This window comes from Paroedura picta, chromosome 4 (assembly GCF_049243985.1).
Source record: "Paroedura picta isolate Pp20150507F chromosome 4, Ppicta_v3.0, whole genome shotgun sequence".
NCBI lineage: Eukaryota > Metazoa > Chordata > Lepidosauria > Squamata > Gekkonidae > Paroedura > Paroedura picta.
Window position 1 is genome coordinate 100,758,138 of NC_135372.1, and position 19,868 is coordinate 100,778,005.

A 19,868-nucleotide genomic window follows, 5' to 3' on the forward strand; every position below is an offset into this window, starting at 1 on the left:
AAAGCAGTTCAAAACGAATATATAATGCACAATGCTAGACCCACAAGGAGAAATGTAAGTATATTCACCATGAGGATCAAGAGAACCTAAGCCATTTAATATACAAAGATTAAATTTAATACAACCATCTACCAAATATGGCCCTGCCTGATTTATAACCTGGTCTTCAGATTCTCTGGAAAGCATAAATGGGTAAGAGATAAAAGCCTCATAGTCCCAATTCATGTAGTTAGCTAGCATTTTGTTGTTACTACCCAGTCTGGCATTAAAATCTCTTGCCATGAGGAGAGTGACCTCAGGATGATTCTCCATAAGAGGGTCCAAATATATATTTAGTGATTCCCAGAAAGGGGCAGACATGCTAATGGAAGAAAAAGGGGGCATATAAACATTTATCAGTAACAACTGGAAGTGATTGATGGAAAGATGAAAAGCCTGAGAAAGTGAAGGGTACGATTCTAATTGATTTATCTTAAATTTAGAGGCATTATTAAATAAGTAACATAACCCGTCCTTGTAATGACCTTTTGTATTAAATTTCAGGACAGGGAGTACAAAGGAAGTAAAACCAATAATAAAGATCTCAATAGATGACCAAGTCTCTTGTCAAAAATAATATCAGAGTCCTTAATAAACTTTAGTATGTCAGGATCTCTTCTCTTATTTCTCTAGCCCAAGATATTCCAATATAGAAATTTAATATTGTAAGTCTGATTAGCAGAAGATAGTCAATCCACTTCCACAATTTGATCCAGAATCTCATCAAGTTCGGAACAAATACACCCATTGGTGGAAGTTTTAGAAGATGGTCAGATTTTTTGTCTTAGACTTTTCAATAGATATTCTAGGTAAATTCTCCGAGAAAGAGACTATTTCCACACTGGAGGCTTCATGCCAGGCTGCAGGCTGGAGTTTGAACTGGGGCAGGTTTCCTCACCTCTTCTTGCTCCCGCATGGGAGAGCATTTGGCCCTGTGCACCTTGTCTGCCCAGATGTGTGCTCCTACACAGGAGCCGGGGAAGTGAATTTACCAGTGCAGAAATGGTCAGAGTAAGTCTATCAGGACTTCACTGGGCAAATCAGGAGCATCTGAAGGCTCAATTTGTGAAGGTTTGTGACCATATTCCTTCTAATCTTCCTGTTCTTTGGGTCTCAGAAGAAGCTGAAGTCTGTTGCCTATAACATAATCCATCCAAAGGCCTTGTTTCTGGTAAAGCATTAACACATGATTTAATTTTCCCTAGGGAGAGCTCCAGTTTTTCCTGAAATTCCTTTATACTGGAAGTGATGGTAGGAACAGCGGCTTCTTAAAAAAAAACATGTTAAAATTAGACAAAGCACCTTGGGTTTTCAGTGGAGTAACCCAACCCCTTGGTTCTGTCAAATGCTACTGAGTGAAGTTTCTTCCTTAAAAGTCTTTGTGATATAAAATCACTCTTGAGGAATCCTAGTTGATAAGTTCTAACTTGATAAAAACTCAAATGATATCAAATAAATCTTAGTTTAATTGACTTTAGGAGGGCAGCAAGGGAAGTCAAAATAGCTCTTCCTCTGTTCTAAAATATATGAGCTACTGTAAGAGATATCTGGCATTGGCTTAGTTGGCATACATGAATATTCTGATTTACTGTTTTAGGTTGGACCAATTTCATATAAGTGTTAGTTTTGGGGACATCATGGTTAGTGCCTGCCTCAGAGTGCTTGAAAGATTTCAATATACAGTCCAGGTTCTCAGAAATGTCTTGTAGCTGCTGAGACAGAATCTGAAGTGTGTTATCCACTAAAAACCTGAAATCAGCATTCAAACAATTTGACCAAGAAGTCTTATCCACTGGTATTGAGAGTCTGATATCTGATTAACATTACCAAAGGCAAAAAAAGAATCACAGACTAAACTGGCTTGTGTTCCTTGCATACTCATACCAGCAGTTTCACACACAGCCAGAGCAGGGTCTTGTATATCATCTCTCTGTTTCTTCCTCATGACACTATAGCTAGTAATTAGCTTCTGGTTGGATTAATGGACTTAGATAGCTTACATTTCACTGACTTAAGTGGTAGTTGAGAAGTTCTCAGCAGTTCCTGACTGCCACTCCTAGGCATCAGGGATCCAAACCATTAAGGGCTTTAAAGTTTAACACCAACACCTTGGATCAGAGACTAATTGGTAGCTAGTGCAGCTGCCATACAATTGGAGTAATATGAGCTGACCATGATGTTCTGGTCAGCAACCTGGCAGCTCTATTCTGGACCACCAGTTTCTGAAGCATTTTCAACGTAGCCCTATGATGAGCAAATTGGAGTAGTCCAATCTGGAAGTGACATTGCATGGATCAATGGAATCGCATAGCCAACCTGGCTGTGGTCATAGGATTGCCAGATCTCTCAAGGAAAACTTTTTTTTCATAGCAGAGTCTTGTGGCAACATACCAGTTGGCTAAAGCTTGTTACATCAGAAGCATCAGTGAAACCTCAGTCAGTAGGTTTATAGTATACCTTCAAAACAGGCTTAAATTCTAGTCAAATAGTATTCATAAATGTTTGCGCACATGTTGGTTTTCCTTTTGATTCCCACACGTCTGTGGAGTAGAGGTGGCCAGAAGGCACAGAATATAAATATGTAAATTGTAAAAGCACATTTCTTAATATTTGCCAAGACAAATTGGTTAGCCTATGTTATAATTAAACACACATTTAGCTACGGTCTCGTACAGGCAAATGCCGTGGTTTTTGTAAATGGGCAAGAAATTTAATTATCTTGTGACAATAATATCTGTTGATAAAGCTAGTCCTGTTTCATCAGGCTTGGATAAGGCTCAAAGTGATGAGTGTATTATTTTGCTTTCTGGGATGCTGCAAGAAACCTTGGGAACCATTTTACTTTTTCCAATTAGTTTTGAGTGAGGGCTATCCATGTTTCAGTCTGAAATACAAGGAAGCAAGTATGAAGACACTGTTGCCTCCTATAAAGACACTGATGCTTAGCAGAGACTGCTAGCATCTGCCATTCCAGAAACATAAAACAGTCCAATTAATCTGGGATGGTGTATTTTATCAGTATTTAAATAGAACTAATAATGTGCATGACACTTATTTATTATTTAAACTTCTATTCTGCTCTCAGCAAACTTCCCAGAGTATAAAATGGGTCCTCGCCCAACTTGAAGACAAGGGTGGGGGGAAGGGAAATTGAAGCAGTTTTTCATAGGTGGAATTCATTTCAGCAGGGGATGAGAACTAAGGTCAAATATTTCATAGGCAAGCTGAAGTTTGAAGATGGACTTGAAGGAAGTATGCAAAGTGGCATCACACAGGTGTTTTTGGAGGCAATTCCACCTAATTCTCCCCCCTTTCCTCATTTTATCTTTATAACAACTGCATATATTAGGTAAGGTTAACCAGTGCACCTTATATGGATTTTAACTAGAGTGCCATCTTGCTAATAAAAGTTTGTGTGTGTGAACTAGAGTGCTAGATGAGGTGTTCCTTGGTCCAGTCCTTTAGTCCAGCATTCTTACTAGTTCACTAAACAAATGTATTTATTTATTTTATTTATTTCTCGGATTTCTATAACGCCCTTCCATAAGGCTCAGGTTGGTTTACATGAAATGTTGAGGGCATACATCACAATCACAACACAAACACACCATCACAACAGTGGTTCCAAATTTAACAGAATATTACACAGATTCAATTGAACAACAACTTAAACAAGAACCCCACAGAGGTCATTTTGGTTCAGGTTATATATGGCCTTGAAGGTAATTACCAAAACCTTAAGCCTGATCCAGAATTTGACTGGGAGCCAACTGAGTTGTTGAAGTACAGGCCAGAGGATCTATTTGTGAGGATCCTGGCTGTGGTATTCTAAACCAGTTGCAGCTTACGGATCAAGTATAAGGGTAGGCCTGTGTAGTTGCAGAACTCTAGAGGTGACCGGTCGCTCCTGACGCAGCCTGACGCAACTCAAATAGATACTCAAAGAAAATATATACAATAACACCAATGCACAGTTTATAATTTTAACAAGAAGAGAGTATTAAATCTTAACACTGAACAGAGTACATTGGCAACAGTAGAACTTGATTAAGGTGACCATATATATATATATTACAATACTATATTTGCATTCTATGTGTTCTATGACCAAAGACCAAATTTTAAATCAAGACCCCCCCCCCTCCCCCAGTCAATGGTGTCCTGTTTTACCAATGTTAAAATCTGGTCACCTTAAACATGATCCTTCTCAGTGAGCATGGCTTCGATGATTTGTAGGTCAGTCCTGCATTCAACTTAATTCTTATCCATTGTTTCTCTTAATATTTTGTAAATAGCTCTAGGGGTGGAGAGTGTTCTGGCTGTCCAAGGTGGAATTGGCCCTCTCTCTCCAGTTCCCACCCTTCTTCCCTGGACATTAGCCACTGTGCTCTCAGATGCCTGAGAGAGACAAAGAGAGTCCTGCCAAACCACAAATGACCCCTGATTATCTGCTATGCCTTCCTTGCCTGAAAGGATTCCAAGGAAGATAAATCATAGAAACTCTCCGTGGATTTTGTTTACCTAGATTTCATTAAGGCTTTTGACAAGTTTCCCCATGATGTTCTGATGAGTAAGCTGGAGGACTTCAGGCTGGATTTTCAGATGGTTAGGTGGATAGGGAACTGGATAGAAAACCATACCTAAAATGTGGTTGTCAGTGGTATTTTATTAGATTAAAGGGAGGCAAACAGTGGAATGGCAGAGGGCTCAGTACTGGGTCTGGTACTCTTCAACATTTTTATCAATGATCTGAATGAGGGGATAGGGGACCTCCTCATTAAATTTGTGGATGACACCAAATTGTGATGAGTAGTGACCACCCCAGAAGACAGAGATAGGGCGCAACAAGATTTGAATATGCTGGAAAAGTGGGCAAATGAGAACAAGATGCAATTCAATAAGAAGTGTGGAGTTCTATAGTATACATGAGAAGCATGCATATTGGATGAGAGATACACTTCTGGATAGCAGTGTGTGTGAACATGATCTTGGGGTAGTTGTGGACTAAGCTAAATATGAGCAGACAGTGTGATGTGGTGGTAAAGAAGGCAAATGCAGTCCTAAGCTATGTCAACAGAGGCGTCACATCAAATTCCAAGATGTCATAGTCCCACTGTATACCACATTGGTCAGACCCCATCTGGAGTACTACGTGCAGTTCTGGACACCTCATTTCATAAACGATGTGGACAAAATTGAGAGGGTTCAGAGGAGAGTGACAAGAATGACCAAGCCCTATGAAGATAGGTTGAGGGACCTGGGGATGTTCAGCCTGGGGAAGAGGAGGTTGAGAGGGGATATGATTGCTCTCTTTAAATATTTGAAAGGTTGTCACTTAGAGGAGGGCAGGGAAAGGTTCCTGTTGGCAGCAGAGGATAGGACCTGCAGTAATGGGTTTAAACTGCATGGAGAATCAGCTAGGCATCAGAGAAAATTTTTCACACTCAGAGTAGTTCAGCAGTGGAATTGACTTGCTTAAGGAGGCAGTGAGCTCCCCCTCACTGGCAGTCTTCAAGCAGAAGCTGGAGAGATACTTATCCTGGATGCTCTAGGCTGATCCTGCATTGAGTAGGGGGTTGGACTAGATGGCCTATATGGCCCCTTCCAACTGTATATGTCTATGATTCTATGAGCTGTGTGCCCTAATCAAGGTTAGAGTTCTTCCAGCTAATACCTATAAAACCACAGAAATCAGACTCAAAAAGTGTAGTTTTGCTTTTTCACAATCATTTCCCAGATATAGCATCATCTTGCCAGAGGACTCCAATCAGGCAGGAAGACCCCGAGGGACTGTAAGCATCTGGATGTAATATCAGTTCCTTGATAATGGATCCACTTGAGGTCCCAACGCATCCATTTATTCCAGGGGAACTGATCTCTGTAGTCTAAAGAGGCACTGTAATCCCAGGGCATCCTCAGGTCCCACCTTATCCATGCACACCTCGTGTTTTTTAGGCTAAACCTCAAAATGTAGAGCATGGCTGTGATCAAAAATCACTTGAAATATACTCACCAGAGACCAAGGGATGCCTGCAGATCCCTGTTAAACCTACTCAGTAGTTAACCCCTCTTTATTGTCATTTGTGAGTAAGTCTGAATATATTTAAAACATCTAAGACTAGATTGAATTTCGACATGATTTCCATGAAGAGAATTCCTTGAATCCTGTGTATATCTTGCATCTGCAATATTTGACGAAGACGTACGCCTCTGTTTGCTGCATTTTTGCATATGGCAAACTACATGCAGGATTTGTGCAATTAATTTCTGGCACGGAAGTTAATTCCGTGTTGGAGATTTACCTAAAATGAAATATCCTCCAATTGCAAGAGGAATAATGACAGTGCACAATTAATATGCCTTTATGTACAAAATATTCTTAAGTGCATTACAGACTGTCCAGCCAAAGAACTTGGCTTTTTCAGAATCTTGTCTGGAATGCTAGTCCACTGCAGCTGTGAATGGATCTCTGCAACAATTGCATCGATACTTGTATTTATTTTCTTCAGCAAACTCCATATTATCTCTTGCAGATTAATAACTAAGTGGTTTATGTTGGCTGCGCAACCATGCTCCTGTCTCCAGTATGGGATAGTCACTCTCACACTGTGCTCAGCCAAGTCTGCAGAGGATGCAGTCATAATTGGCAGCCATCTATGGAATCTGGCTGGCAAAGCATTGGCAAATAAGGAATAGGGGCATCTAGATTATTCTAAACTACCTACCAGTTTCTACTGAGACATCAAGAAGAAACAAAACCTCATTTTCTGAATTCCAGAAGCTGCTTCTTATATGTAGCATTTTTTAACAGTTAAGTGTTTGGAGTTGGGGAGGGGAAGACATACCCTACACACTAAGAGTACACAGGTATCTGCTTCTGTAGGTTGTGTAGGTAGAACAGAAATCCTGACCACTAGGCGTATATCTCAGTGGTATTTGTCACAAGACATCAAAGACTACAAAGATTTTTTTAAGTTGCTTTCACCTGAGGATTTAAGTATACTATTTGGAAAGTGTACTTCCTAAGAGGGAAATGAGACTTGCATGTTTGGGGCCAGTTCATGGCAAAGCTTCACAGCTGGATCAGGCAGACTTCTGGCTAAGGAGCATACAAGATTAGGGTTCTTACACCATACCTGGTTGCCATGTTTGAGAATTGACTGGAGACTGAGAGTAGTGATGAGGGTTAGAAGTTTATGCACCATGATGTCACTTCCAGGAAATGATGTCACATCACTCTAGGGATTGATGGAAACTGTCCAGGGTTTGTAAAGTAAAACTTTGGCAACAGTAGGTAGTGGTGGTGGAGAAACTGAAATGGTGTATGTGCTGGAGATTTAGCAGTTATACCTTTGAAAAGCTAAGACCAACCCTGGTTTTGAGGAAGTGATATCAACTTTATCATGTTTGATGTGGCTAATTAAATGGAACTCAAGAATGCCTATTGTGGTAACCTGCAATAAACATGGAAATAGGAGACGATTAGCAGGCAAAACTATGTAAGCCCTTAAGCAGAAGGTGTAGGCATGAAAGAGACCTCGGAAGCAAAGAAATAGCTCTTTAAATGTCATTATATGAATCATTGAAAGTACTACAACCACTAAATACTTTTAAAAGCAATAGAAATGGAGACTGTAAATTTAGAGCAATTGTACTGCTTCCCCCCCCCCCCCCATTTTAGTGACTAATGGCTCTTTGGGGGACAAGAAAGAAAAGGGAGAATTAACACACCAACAATGCTCTCTCTTCCATGATGTGATTGACTACTCAGCCATTTAGTCCTGGGGGGCTATAGTTTGTTTAAGCTAAATATCTCGGGAGAGAAGGGATGAGAGTCGCTGTCATTCAAATATAGCATCTATCTTTTATAAAGCAAGAAAATGGAAAAATGAAATTATAATCACAAATGTCTCCTCCTTGCTTAGCTCTGGCTGCACCCCCTGTGTCTTTAAGGCAGATCTGCTGATTTGACTAATCAAATGTAGCTTTTGTTATGCTGGTTTATCTGTAGAGCTGATACAGGAGAAAAAGATACAAATTATGCATCATCTCTTTTATAAAGGTTTTGGCAGACTCTTGAGCCACAAGTTGTTATTCAGAAATCCCATAACCCTGGTGGGTTTTAGCACTGTATCCAGCTTGTAGACCATCAAACTATAAAGTTTAGTTCTTGATTTTAAGGAGACCAGCAATATTGGATTTAGGATGAACTCCAGATGTTTCAGTTAGTTAGCGGATGAATCTGAGATCAGGTTGTCTCTTGCACTGCATAGACAAAAGGGTATGAGGAGGTAAGAGACAGAGAGGGCTCCTGGGGCTGACTTGGCAGATCCTGGGGCGGGGCGGGGCGGGGGGGGGTGTCACTGGTTATATTGTCTTTCCACTGTGTAAGCCAAACGCATAGAATATGTGGTCAGTGAACAGAAATGGGGAAAAAAACCACATATTTCATTCATAGATCAGTGTGTTGTCAATAATGGTTTATGCTGGGCCTTTTCAACTGTGAAGAAACAGTTACCTTCTTAGAACATAAAGCAGGGCATGTATGCCACAGTTAGATCAGGTATTCTGAAAACGAATATAACCAAGGTCAGGGAGCAAGGAAAATCTACTTCCCACAGTTGTGCTTTCTGCCATGTCATGGGGCCCCCTTGTTTCAGCCTTTTAATTTGCTGTTCTTAATATGGAAAATATTTTGCTTACCTGCATTCCTGTGAGAAAGAATCAGCTGCACTCCAAAACAGTGCAGATGCAGCAAACCTTTCTTGCCAGATATGCATGGCAGGAATCACACTGATAAACAAGAGAATAAGAGAGAGTGGAAGTGTGGCTTTATGGTGTATTCATGCATGAGGCTAAACTCATTTTTGTATTTATATCTCTTGCCATCTGAACTTCAAATGTCAGACATTATAACAATGCTTTGCATTACAAGATATGTATAAATCAGTTTGAATCCTCAAGATGTATCTAGTGTTGTAAGTCTTTCATGCACACTAACATGAAGTACCCCTGTGAGATAAACCAATGGTGTTTTCCTATAATAACATTATCGTAAAGAGCAGACTTAAAAGACTGCAATGCAAGTGATACAGTCTATTGCTATTTTTGTGTAAAACTTAAATATGGTCAGCAATTATTTTTGCTGTGTCTGGTCACTATGTGATTATCTTAGATATATGTTTTGATTTTTTAAGTAGATGTCTCACTGCTTATTCTTGCATCTCAGGGTTTTTTTTTTTTTGCAAGGTAGCCAGTTCTCATCTCAGTTCTGGTCCAAAATATTTGATAACCAGTGTGGTGTACTGAGTATAGTGTTCTCACAGAATAATTCTGTCAGAGCTCTTTCAGCCCCACTTATCTCACAGGATGTCTGTTGTGGGGAGAGGAAGGGAAGGTGGTTGTAAGCTGCTTTGAGACTCTTTTGAGTATTTAAAAGCGGGGTATAAAAACCAACTCTTCTTCTTCTAATGGGATACTACTTTGGAATGGAACCAAATCAAGGAGACAGCTAATAGGAAGCTTACGATTTTACCATGAACCCTTCCATACTTGGTCTGTTCATACTCAAAAGTTTCAAATAAGCCTTTTTGTGTCTTACAGAATCACTCTCCTCTCTTCTGTCCTATTGGCTGAGCTGCCATCCACAATTCAAAGATTACAATGAGGACATTTGTTGAACTTGCCTTATTCTCATCATCTGTCATCTCTTTTACAGGTAAGAATTAGACCCATCTTGTCTCAAAAGCTGGGACAAGCTGGGACAAGCTTTGAACTAGGCCTTCATCCAGAACTCAAAACACACAATTATCTACATTTCTGATTTGCATATTGCATAACTTGCCCAATGAAAATCCCAGCATGTTTGCCAGGTAGATCATGTAATTTGAATGTGGTTTATAATATTTGTATTGTGGAATTTATATTATTATGTGAATGAATATTGATGTCTGACTGCACTAACTGGGAGATTCAAAGCAACAAACCAAGGCACCAGTTGAGACCCATTGTACAATAAAATGTTTTTGTTTTTTGCCCCTCTGTCCAATGGAGATTGTTAAACCATTATCATTGACTTGCTTTCTATAACAGTGTCTCTGTATTGGTTAGTTCTTCCAAAATATTATTCATCTACGCTTCATGACCAAATTTCCATTTTCTCCTCAATATTGCTAGTTACTAGACGTCTCAGGCTACCCTTTAAAAGGCTGATCTCTCAGTGGGAAAGCTTTTCATTTCAGACGACTGAGAATTAGATAATACCGTGAGCTAATTCATCATCTTGGGGAGAGGCTGCTTCAATGTCCTTTATAAATATCTAATTACCTTTTAATGTTCTTTGGGCCTCTTGGGAAGATGGCTAGCCTAGATCAGGAGGCAATTAGCCTGGGTGGAAACTGGTCTGACCCACATATGTTGGTGACATCAAGGCAAAGCTGGGTTTGCTGTTAACCAGCCAAAATTTCAGTATTCAAGCTGAGATCATGAGGAATAAGTGAGCTACAAAGATCTGCAGAAATATTTACTAATGATTGTTAGCATATGATACAATACATCTGGAGAACAAACACTGGAAGAGTGAGCATCATTCATTATCCATAGTATGCAAGCATCTAAGCAGATCAACTAAACCATCTTAAACCATCTGATTAGAGATCTGTCTGATAGTCCAGATTTATAAAATAATAGATAAAACATCCCCTTCTGCATGCAAAATCAAGAGCAGCTTTTCAGAGAGGCTAAATGTGGACTCCTAATCTTATTTTTCTACATGGAAAAAAGCAAGGAGCAGCCAGTGTAGCCACAGTTAAGGAAACAGGAGATTAGATATTCTAAAAACTGGGACTGAGCTCTCTTGATCACCTACAAGGGCAGAGATTCCTCAGCATATACTTTTCATGTATTCATACTAAGATTGCTACTCTAGGCAAGGCACTGCACTGCCTTTTGCAATTTACTTTTAAATATCCCACCTGGACTACACCAGCTCCAAAGTTGACTGATGTCTATATTGGTCTCTCTCTTCACTACTGGCGGTGTAGTGGCAATCTCTTTGCCAGTGTGGTGCCCTGGTTAGAGTATCAGAATTTGGGAGACCCAGGCTTGAATCCTCACTCCACGATGGTAGCTTGTTGGAAGACCTTGGGGCACTAACACAGTCTATGCCTAATCCACCTCACAGTGTCGTTGTGAGTTTAGAGGGGAGAAGAGAACAAAGTTCCCATTTGGTCAAAAAACTCAGGGTCTAATTGGAGTAAGTAAATAAACAAATCACCCTGCTAACAAAAGTGCATCTAGTCAAGGCTATGGTCTTCCCAGTTGCAATGTGTGGCTGTGAAAGTTGGACCATCAGGAAGGCCGAGCTTCAAAGAGTTGAGGCTTTTGAACTCTGGTGCTGGAGGAGACTCTTGCGAGTCCCTTGGACTACAAGGCGAGCAAACCGGTCAGTCCTAGAGGAGATCAGCCCTGACTGCTCCTTAGAAGGCCAGATCCTGAAGATGAAACTCAAATACTTTGGCCACCTCATGAGAAGGAAGGACTCCCTGGAGAAGAGCCTAATGCTGGGAGCGATTGAGGGCAAAAGAAGAAGGGGACGACAGAGAATGAGGTGGCTGGATGGAGCCACTGAAGCAGTCGGTGCAAACTTAAATGGACTCTGGAGAATGGTAGAGTACAGGAAGGCCTGGAGGATCATTGTCCATGGGGTCACGATGGGTCGGACACGACTTTGCACCCAACAACAGCAACAACAACAACAAAAACAACAAAATAAACAAATCCAGTACTTCATTCAGAAGGTAGATATGAGAGTTACTCATATACAGCCATGTCAAGAGATACATGCCACCCAAGCTTGCTCCCCCAGAAACACACATCTCTCAAAGTCCTTTGCAAAGACTGGCAGTTTTCCTCGCCCGTACCTTCCCATCTGTTTCCTAAAGCAGATCTTAGCTATTTTGGCATTTTACCCAGACACCTTGAAATCTCAGATACAAGCCTGGCTGATCTTTTTGCACTCTGCACAATCAATACTTGACAGCTGTCATCTATAATCATTGCATGGATATGCAAGGGGCAATGGGAGGATACAGTCAGTGGATGCACAGCTCATGTGGAACTAAATGGGAGCTTAGCGAGGTTTGGCCTCTGTGCCTTAAATCCCCAGATACTTGGAAGCAGAAACTTGAGATTTTAACAGATAGGACTTTGAAACACAAAATATCTTGCAATTATTTACCATGCATTATTTATTGAGTTCTGAGGACTCCCTAAGAGGAATTGCCTCCCTCCTTTTCCACATGATTCTGAGTTTTAAGTGGAGCTGCTTTTAGCTCTTGAGATGGCATTAAGAGATGACGGTCATTCTAGACCAGCATTGTGTCCTTGCCCTTTTGCTTCCCCACCCATGTCAAGGACAAAGGCTTTTCCTGCTGCGACAGGAGAAGCACACTGTTTTCAATGCTTAAGAGGAAGCATAGGACCCTCCCATTCTTTTAATTAACGCGGTGATATTTCGTTGTCTAAAAAAGGATATGTGCACTTTCCGAAAAACGAGGAGACTGGAGCATTCAAATAAAGTTATGCAATAAGACCAGACTGACAGTGAAATCCGATGCAGAGTTACTACATATGAATCCTGAAGAAGTGCACTTGCACACAAAAGCTTATATCCAGAATAAAACTTGGTTGGCCTTAAAGGTGCCGCTGGACTCAAAAATTGGTTCTACATAATAATCCGGTTGGTTTCAACAGCTACAGACTGCAATAATGATGCATAAGAAGACAGGACTCTGTACAGGCTTGCAAATGCCCCTCCAAGCCCCTATGTATATTCTCACTACCCCATAAGTTAACTCTGACTCCTGTTAACACCACCTTTATGTACATTCTAGCAGAAGAGCTGTGTTAATTTGCTTCAACAAAATATTTTAAAGAGAGTCTTGTGGCACCTGAAAGACTAGTGGGTTTATCGTGGGCTTTCAAACGATAGAGACCACTTCATTGACTGTATAATACGTGATCCAATTACCCTCAGTTGGCAGGTTTACACACATCCATGTACACACATATGTGCACATGCAGCATACATGCTCACAGAGACATAAATGCCCACAAAACACATTATTATTAGTTATTATTATTATTATTATTATTATTATTATTATTATTATTATTATTATTATTATTATTATTATTATTATTATCATTATAAATTTATTACCTGCCACTCTTGGCAAGCCAGCTCATGGTGGGTTACAACGCACAAACTATATATGTGTGGTATCCACACATCATATACATATTAGGGTTGGGCGTTTCGGCATCCAAAGTGGCTGTTCCCGCCCGAAGCAACCAGGGCTGTGGTGCGGGGGAGAGGGAGGCGTGAGCATTAGTGCGCCAGTCGACGCACACATGTGTGTGCGTTGACCGGCGCACCGGTCCTGCACCTTCCCTCCCCCCGTGCACCATGGCACTGGCTGCTTCAGGCGGGAACAGCCACTTCGGATGCCGAAACGCCCAACCCTAATACATATAAAGAAGAAATGGTAAACATTGGCACTAGAAGGCTACAAAATATAACTAACTAAATTGTTTGCATTTCATGATCTCCTGGCCCTCTGTCTTCAACAGGTATGTTCTACTCAACCATTTCATTTAGACTTGTGCATATATGCTCACAAATTTGACATGGCATTTCCTCACATCTAAACCTGGAACTGTTAGGTTTTGCTAGAGATATGGAATAGGTACAGTCCTATTCTATCATTGGCTCATATGAGGCTTCTTAGCACCTTTTTTGGTCTAATGAAGAGTATTGATGGCTGGGGAGTGTAACCATCCTTTCCATGGAGTGCCTGCTAACATTATCATTGTATCCTCATTCACAATCTGAGCACTTGAGGTTTCTTTCAAAATTTAGTGTGGCAGTCAGCAGCAGATACTGTAAGAAACCGTGGGCCGGACTTTGAAGAGCAACCACGCAACATCATCTTTCCTGAAGGGTCAACAGAGGAACAAATATTGTTGACATGCCAAGCACGAGCCAACCCTCCTGCAACGTACAGGTGAAGTTCGTTCCTTTCAGTGGTGTTTTTGTTTCTCTGCAAGTCTGGCTGTAACCCTCACAAGCATGCAAGAACCAATGTGGTACAGTGCTTACAGTGTTCAGCTTGGGCCTGGGAGATCACTGAGCTATGAAACTCCATGTGGGACTCTGAGCTGGTTGCTAACTATCTCAGGCCTGGTTTTCCCTTCCTAGAGAATAGGGTAGTATGTGTATACAGTGAATCGGGGGGGATCTTGCTTTGAATGTTCCTTTGCATAAAATCTCCCTGTAAATAGAAGATTACGAAACAGGAAAAGTGACGACCACTTCTTGTTGCTTGCTGTACTGTTTTTCTCTTTGCAGGGAATATTGAACGTTAGAGGAACATTCCAAAATGTGATCTTCCACCTGTAGCCTGAAGCTGTCTAGTTCATTCTGCCATCTCACCTTTCCTTAACTTCTTTCCGACCTAATTTTCTTCATGTATGAATCAGCCCTCACAATTGTTACAAGGACAGATTTGGCTGGGGGAAAGCTGTGCACACCATCCTGAGCTCCTTGGAATAGGATATAAATAAACATGTAGACAAATCCACTTGCCTTTTTCAATTGACAAACCTGTCCTATCTGACTACTTATGGGACATGATCCAGCCAAAGTGAAGTGTTTTAGTCCCATTAAGTTAAATGTGAGAGTTAAGCCTGTGAGAGCAGTTTTTGAGCCACCTTGAGCATTATAGGAAGATGGACCATAAATATTTAAAAATAAATAAAAGCACATGATGGGAGTAAACATTAAACTCTCTCCATTTTACATCTGTGGGTTTTAATGTGCTTAAATTTGTCTGGATTGTGTCCCAGATTTTAAATTCTCCTGAGCTCAAAATTTGGTTTACTGAATTATAATTCTCAAATACCCACCAAGGAAATCCAAATTCTGTGCTCAGAAGATGCAAATTGCCTATTGGAATAATCATACCTAATAAAAAGCATTGGGTAATACCCAAAGACGTGCCATCCCTCTGAATGCCCTCAGTAGGAATGAGGGCCGTTCCCCACCGAAGGCTAGTCAGAGGGCTCTACCATGCCCCTCCTCCTCCGCTGTGTCACTTCTGGCACTTGCCAAGAGGAGGGGGAGCCAGTAGAAGATAAGCACCCAGCTCTGGCCAGCTGTCTACTCCCTCTGTGCCAACTGTGCTACCCTCCTGGCTGCCAGGGGAGCCTGGGGGTGGAGGGCTGCACACTCTGCCACACAGCTCTTCCTGGCCACCAGATAAAAGCTGGGAATCCCCTCTACCCATGCTCTGTGGCCACCACGCCTCTCCCTAGCCTCCTGGCTGACCAGACGGAGGGGGAAGGCCCACCTTGCACACTCAGTGGCGGCTGCTCTGCTCTTTCTTGCCTCCTCGCTGCAGCAGAGGCCAAGGAAGTTCAGCCACATGTGCTCCCTGCTGCCTGTGCAGCTTTTCCTGCCCTCCTGGCTGCCAGGGCAGGGAAGGCTGTCTGTGCCATTTCCGTGATGCCTGTGATGCCTCTTCCCAGCTGCCACCGCTGGGTAGGATAGAAAGGCCCCTCTTACCACCCCCCAGACCATTTTTAAAACGGGCCTTTCTACTAGTGTTATATAAAAATGTTTACAACAGAAATGTATATAGTATGTATAATTACTGTGTATGAATAAAATATAATAAAATCAAATTATTAGTTTTATTTGACTGGATTACTTCACTTTCTAAAAGCCCCACCCCCTGGAACAATTTGAATTTTACAGTCTGTTGGGGGGGGGTATCACAGGGGAAAGCAGACGGCCATTCCAAACTTGATGCATCTTGGAAGTACTTCCTCTGAAATTCAAGTGCTATGGCTTATTTCTTTACATTATGAAATCAATGTCCAGGGTGTACTTCCAGATCAAAAACTGGCAGCTGTCTCTCTGAACAGCCACTAAGAACAAGATCATCGGGGAAGAAGAGCTGACATTAAAGAAAAGGAAGGGCAAGGAGCAGCAGAAATATCTCGCTAACATGGATCGGAAGACTGAATATGGACAGCAGGGAGTTCTGCAAAGCAGAGGTTCAGGGATGCTAGCTACATAATGCAAACCTGAAATTAAAACATCCAAATCAAGGGCTTTTGAAGCAACTAACATTGTACTTCTTGGTGTGTTTGAATATAGTACAAAGGAGTTTATTGCTTTTCTAGCATAGTTCTTTGGGCCTGAGATCTTCTTTAGCATTGGGAACAGAGAAGTTACTGGGTTAGTTTTGTAGCAAACTGAGATGCTATTCACCATTCAACCATTGTCCTACAATAGGCTCTATTGAGAGTTTGCATGCATCATAAATGCCACTGTGCATCAGTATTCAATGCAGTGTTAATGTGCAGCTGTGATTACTCTGTTCTGTTCCTTTCCCCACCCAAATTTCATTGCCTTGGCAGGTGGAAGATGAACGGAGTAGAGCTCAAAATGGAGCCAAATTCCCGTTACAGGCTGAATGGGGGCAACTTGGTCATAAGCAATCCTGTGAAAGCCAAAGATGCTGGATCCTACCAGTGTGTCGCATCCAACTCTGTGGGCACGGTAGTCAGCAAAGAAGCTTACGTTCGGTTTGGCTGTAAGTAACCTGTTCAGTTTTACAACAAAATTTTAGTCCAATCGCACCTTGAAGACCAACAAAGATTTATTCATTGGACTCAAATATTGTTGTGCTACTTCAGACCAGCACAGCTATCCACTTGAATCTGTTTAGTTTCAGCAGACTTTCTAGAGTTAATACAGTGCAGGAAGAGCGGCAGAATGTCAGAGGTCACTTGGGAGCTGCCCTCATTGATAGCTTTCCAGCATAGACCAACCTGGTCAGAACTCAGACATTTATACAACTATTATTGAAGTGGTGTAGCAGCACATGAACACCTTGATGTATACTGTGTAAATGTCTCCAACACTGAGTAGGAAGGAGAATTATAGAAAGTGGAGGAAGGGGTCTGGAAGCACTTGGGTGCAGTAGGTTATCTCTTTGTAGGCATAAAAGTTCTGTGCCACTTTGATGTGGAATGTACTGGGGAGGGGTGCACAGTCCCAGTTCTCCTTCTACATATGTTGCCTATACCCCTTTCTCACTTATACATTTTGTTTGTTTGTTTATTTATTTATAAACCACCCTCCATGGTGCCAGAGTACTAGAGAGTTTCCAATGAGGTGGCCTGGCTGCTTGCTACTACAGTAATGGGGAAGAGGCACTGTTTACAGTAGTTATGGGGAGATGTTCCACTAGTTTTCAGGTTACATTCATTTTTAAAGCCTCAAATGGTCTAGGTCCAGGTTACTTCTGGGATTGCAGTCTCCTTTTCCAGCACAATGCAATCTAATTTTTAAGAATGCTTGACCTTCACAAATTATGCCATATCTTCTCCATCCATTTCTATTATTTAGTTTTGCAGGAATTCTCTGCAGAAGAAAGAAACCCAGTGAAGATTACAGAGGGCTGGGGTGTGATGCTTCCCTGCATCCCACCCCAACATTACCCAGGTGAGGCAGCAGAAGGTATGTTAGAAACATGGCTCTTAGCTTGGGTGTGGAGAACACCAACATCCTTTCCACTTTATTCCTTTAGTTTAGCATAGTGTAAATGTGCTAAGAAACAAACAAATCTCACGTTCATAGTCCTACAGCAGTGGTTCTCATCCTGGAGGTTGGGACCCCTTTGGGGGTCAAGCGACCCTTCCATACAGGGGTTGCATTAGGGCAAGCAGTTTGGCCAGAGCGGGGGCACCATCCACACAACAGTCTTGTGGGGTAGATCAAGACAGCATTCGTCTGTCTGGAGCAGTGGGAAAGAGTGAGATCAGTGGGACAAGAGGCAGAACTGAACTGAAAAACCCTGGAAAAGAAACCAATTTATATGCCATCATGAGCAATGGATCTTCACACCATTTTGGGTTTAATTTCAGTGAAAAAAACTTGCATAATTTTATGGTTGGGGGTCACCACAATATGAGTAATGGTATTAAAGGGTCGCGGCATTAGGAAGGCTGAGAACTGCTGTCCTAGAAGGTCATAGTCATTTTGATGATAACCCTGCAAGTGTTGTCAAATGTAAACACAAGTTATGAGTCTTGCTGGCATTTGCCAGCAACTGAAACAGGGCTCTGAGAAGCATGAATAGCTTTGTTCATCTCAAACAAAGGTCCTATTAAATTCTGTGGTGATATATTTTGGATTTCTTCCATTAAATCCCAAAATGGCAGTCCCAAATTCTGGTATCTCCAGATGCAGTGTTTATGGAAACTGAACATTTTGCAGCTAGGCTGCATGCCAGTTGAAAGGAGAATCCTAAATGGAAAGAGATGTCCAGCATGGAGATGTTGACTTGTAGAGAGCAGATATGCCTGTGTACTTCCTTATTCATAATGCTCTGCATCCTGTTAGAGGTGTGAAATGAATAAATGGTGACTGAATTTAGTTGTGTCTAAGAAAGAAGCACCCAGGGTCAACCTTCTGGTGTCACTGTGACACAGAGGCGCTAGCATTTCACCCTTTCTCTTTTTTTGCTCACAGGACTTTCATACCGCTGGCTTTTGAATGAGTTTCCCAACTTCATCCCAGTAGATGGAAGACGCTTCATTTCCCAGACAACTGGAAACCTTTACATTGCCAAGACAGAGGCCTCGGATGTGGGCAACTATTCCTGCTTTGCTACTGGCCAGATTGACTCTATTAAAAAGAGTGTCTTCAGCACATTTTCTCAACTCAGCGTTGTTCGAGAAGGTAAGCACAGTAGGGATACAAAACAGTTGTCTGCCAGATTAGGGTTATTGGATGACTCAAATGTGGCACATCTACAAGCCAGATGTAGCCCAGAAGTCATTAGCAGCCTTACAAATATCCTGGATGTTTTTGTTGCTTGCATGAGTCTACACAGTCAGTCACCATGCAAGTCATCTTGTATGGCTGATATAGCCATGTTTGACTGGGTGGGTCACAAATTTGTAGGCCTGTCCAAAAATGTTAATCATCTAATGCTTCTAGCATACCTCAAATTCTTTAATATAGAATGTCAAGGCCAAGCATCACAGCAAGGAAAGACCGGAAGAAACCACTGATACAAACAGTATATTTATTGTCTGGCTTCTGTGAGATGTCCTAAGACATTTTTAGAGTCTTTTTCATTAGGGAATATGAAACACTACAAAACACTGTATGTGCTTTTAGGAATGTCTGTCTTCTTTTAACAGCTCAAATATATAAATGCTAAATGAATGCTAAACCTTTTATTTTATTACTAGCTTCAAAGCCCATTCCTAAGAACAGGCCCTGAAAGGGTCCCCTCCCCTGGCCCCCGGCCAGGCAGCTTAAGGTGGCTTTGGCCGCAGCTCACAGCCGGATCAAGTGGGGCAGGTGGGGACAATCATTGGCCATTTGGGTGGGGCAGATTGACATGACCATATATGGTCATATCACCCAATAAATGTTTATCAAATTTAAATATATATATGGGAGGGTGAGCCTCTTGTGGCGCAGAGTGGTAAGGCAGCCGTCTGAAAGCTTTGCCCATGAGGCTGGGAGTTCGATTCCAGCAGCTGGCTCAAGGTGGACTCAGCCTTCCATCCTTCCGAGGTCGGTAAAATGAGTACCCAGCTTGCTGGGGGGTAAACGGTAATGACTGGGGAAGGCACTGGCAAACCACCCCGTATTGAGTCTGCCAAGAAAACGCTGGAGGGCGTCACCCCAAGGGTCAGACATGACTCGGTGCTTGCACAGGGGATACCTTTACCTTTTTATG

General features: G+C 41.8%; 1 protein-coding gene across 4 annotated transcripts in view; it reads left to right on the top strand.

Annotated features, from left to right (window-relative positions):
• The window catches only part of CNTN2 (contactin 2), a 68,556-nt gene that overhangs the window by 23,516 nt on the left and 25,172 nt on the right, over positions 1–19,868 (top strand). For 3 of the 4 annotated variants that reach the window (XM_077334688.1, XM_077334687.1, XM_077334689.1), the window contains exons 2-6: positions 9,643–9,757; positions 13,961–14,105; positions 16,525–16,700; positions 17,519–17,629; positions 18,644–18,853. In XM_077334688.1, coding sequence (XP_077190803.1) covers positions 9,703–9,757; positions 13,961–14,105; positions 16,525–16,700; positions 17,519–17,629; positions 18,644–18,853 — 697 coding nt within the window. In that variant the 5' untranslated portion in view covers positions 9,643–9,702. The remainder of the gene's footprint in view (positions 1–9,642; positions 9,758–13,960; positions 14,106–16,524; positions 16,701–17,518; positions 17,630–18,643; positions 18,854–19,868) is intronic. The other variant, XM_077334690.1, reaches the window with a different exon arrangement.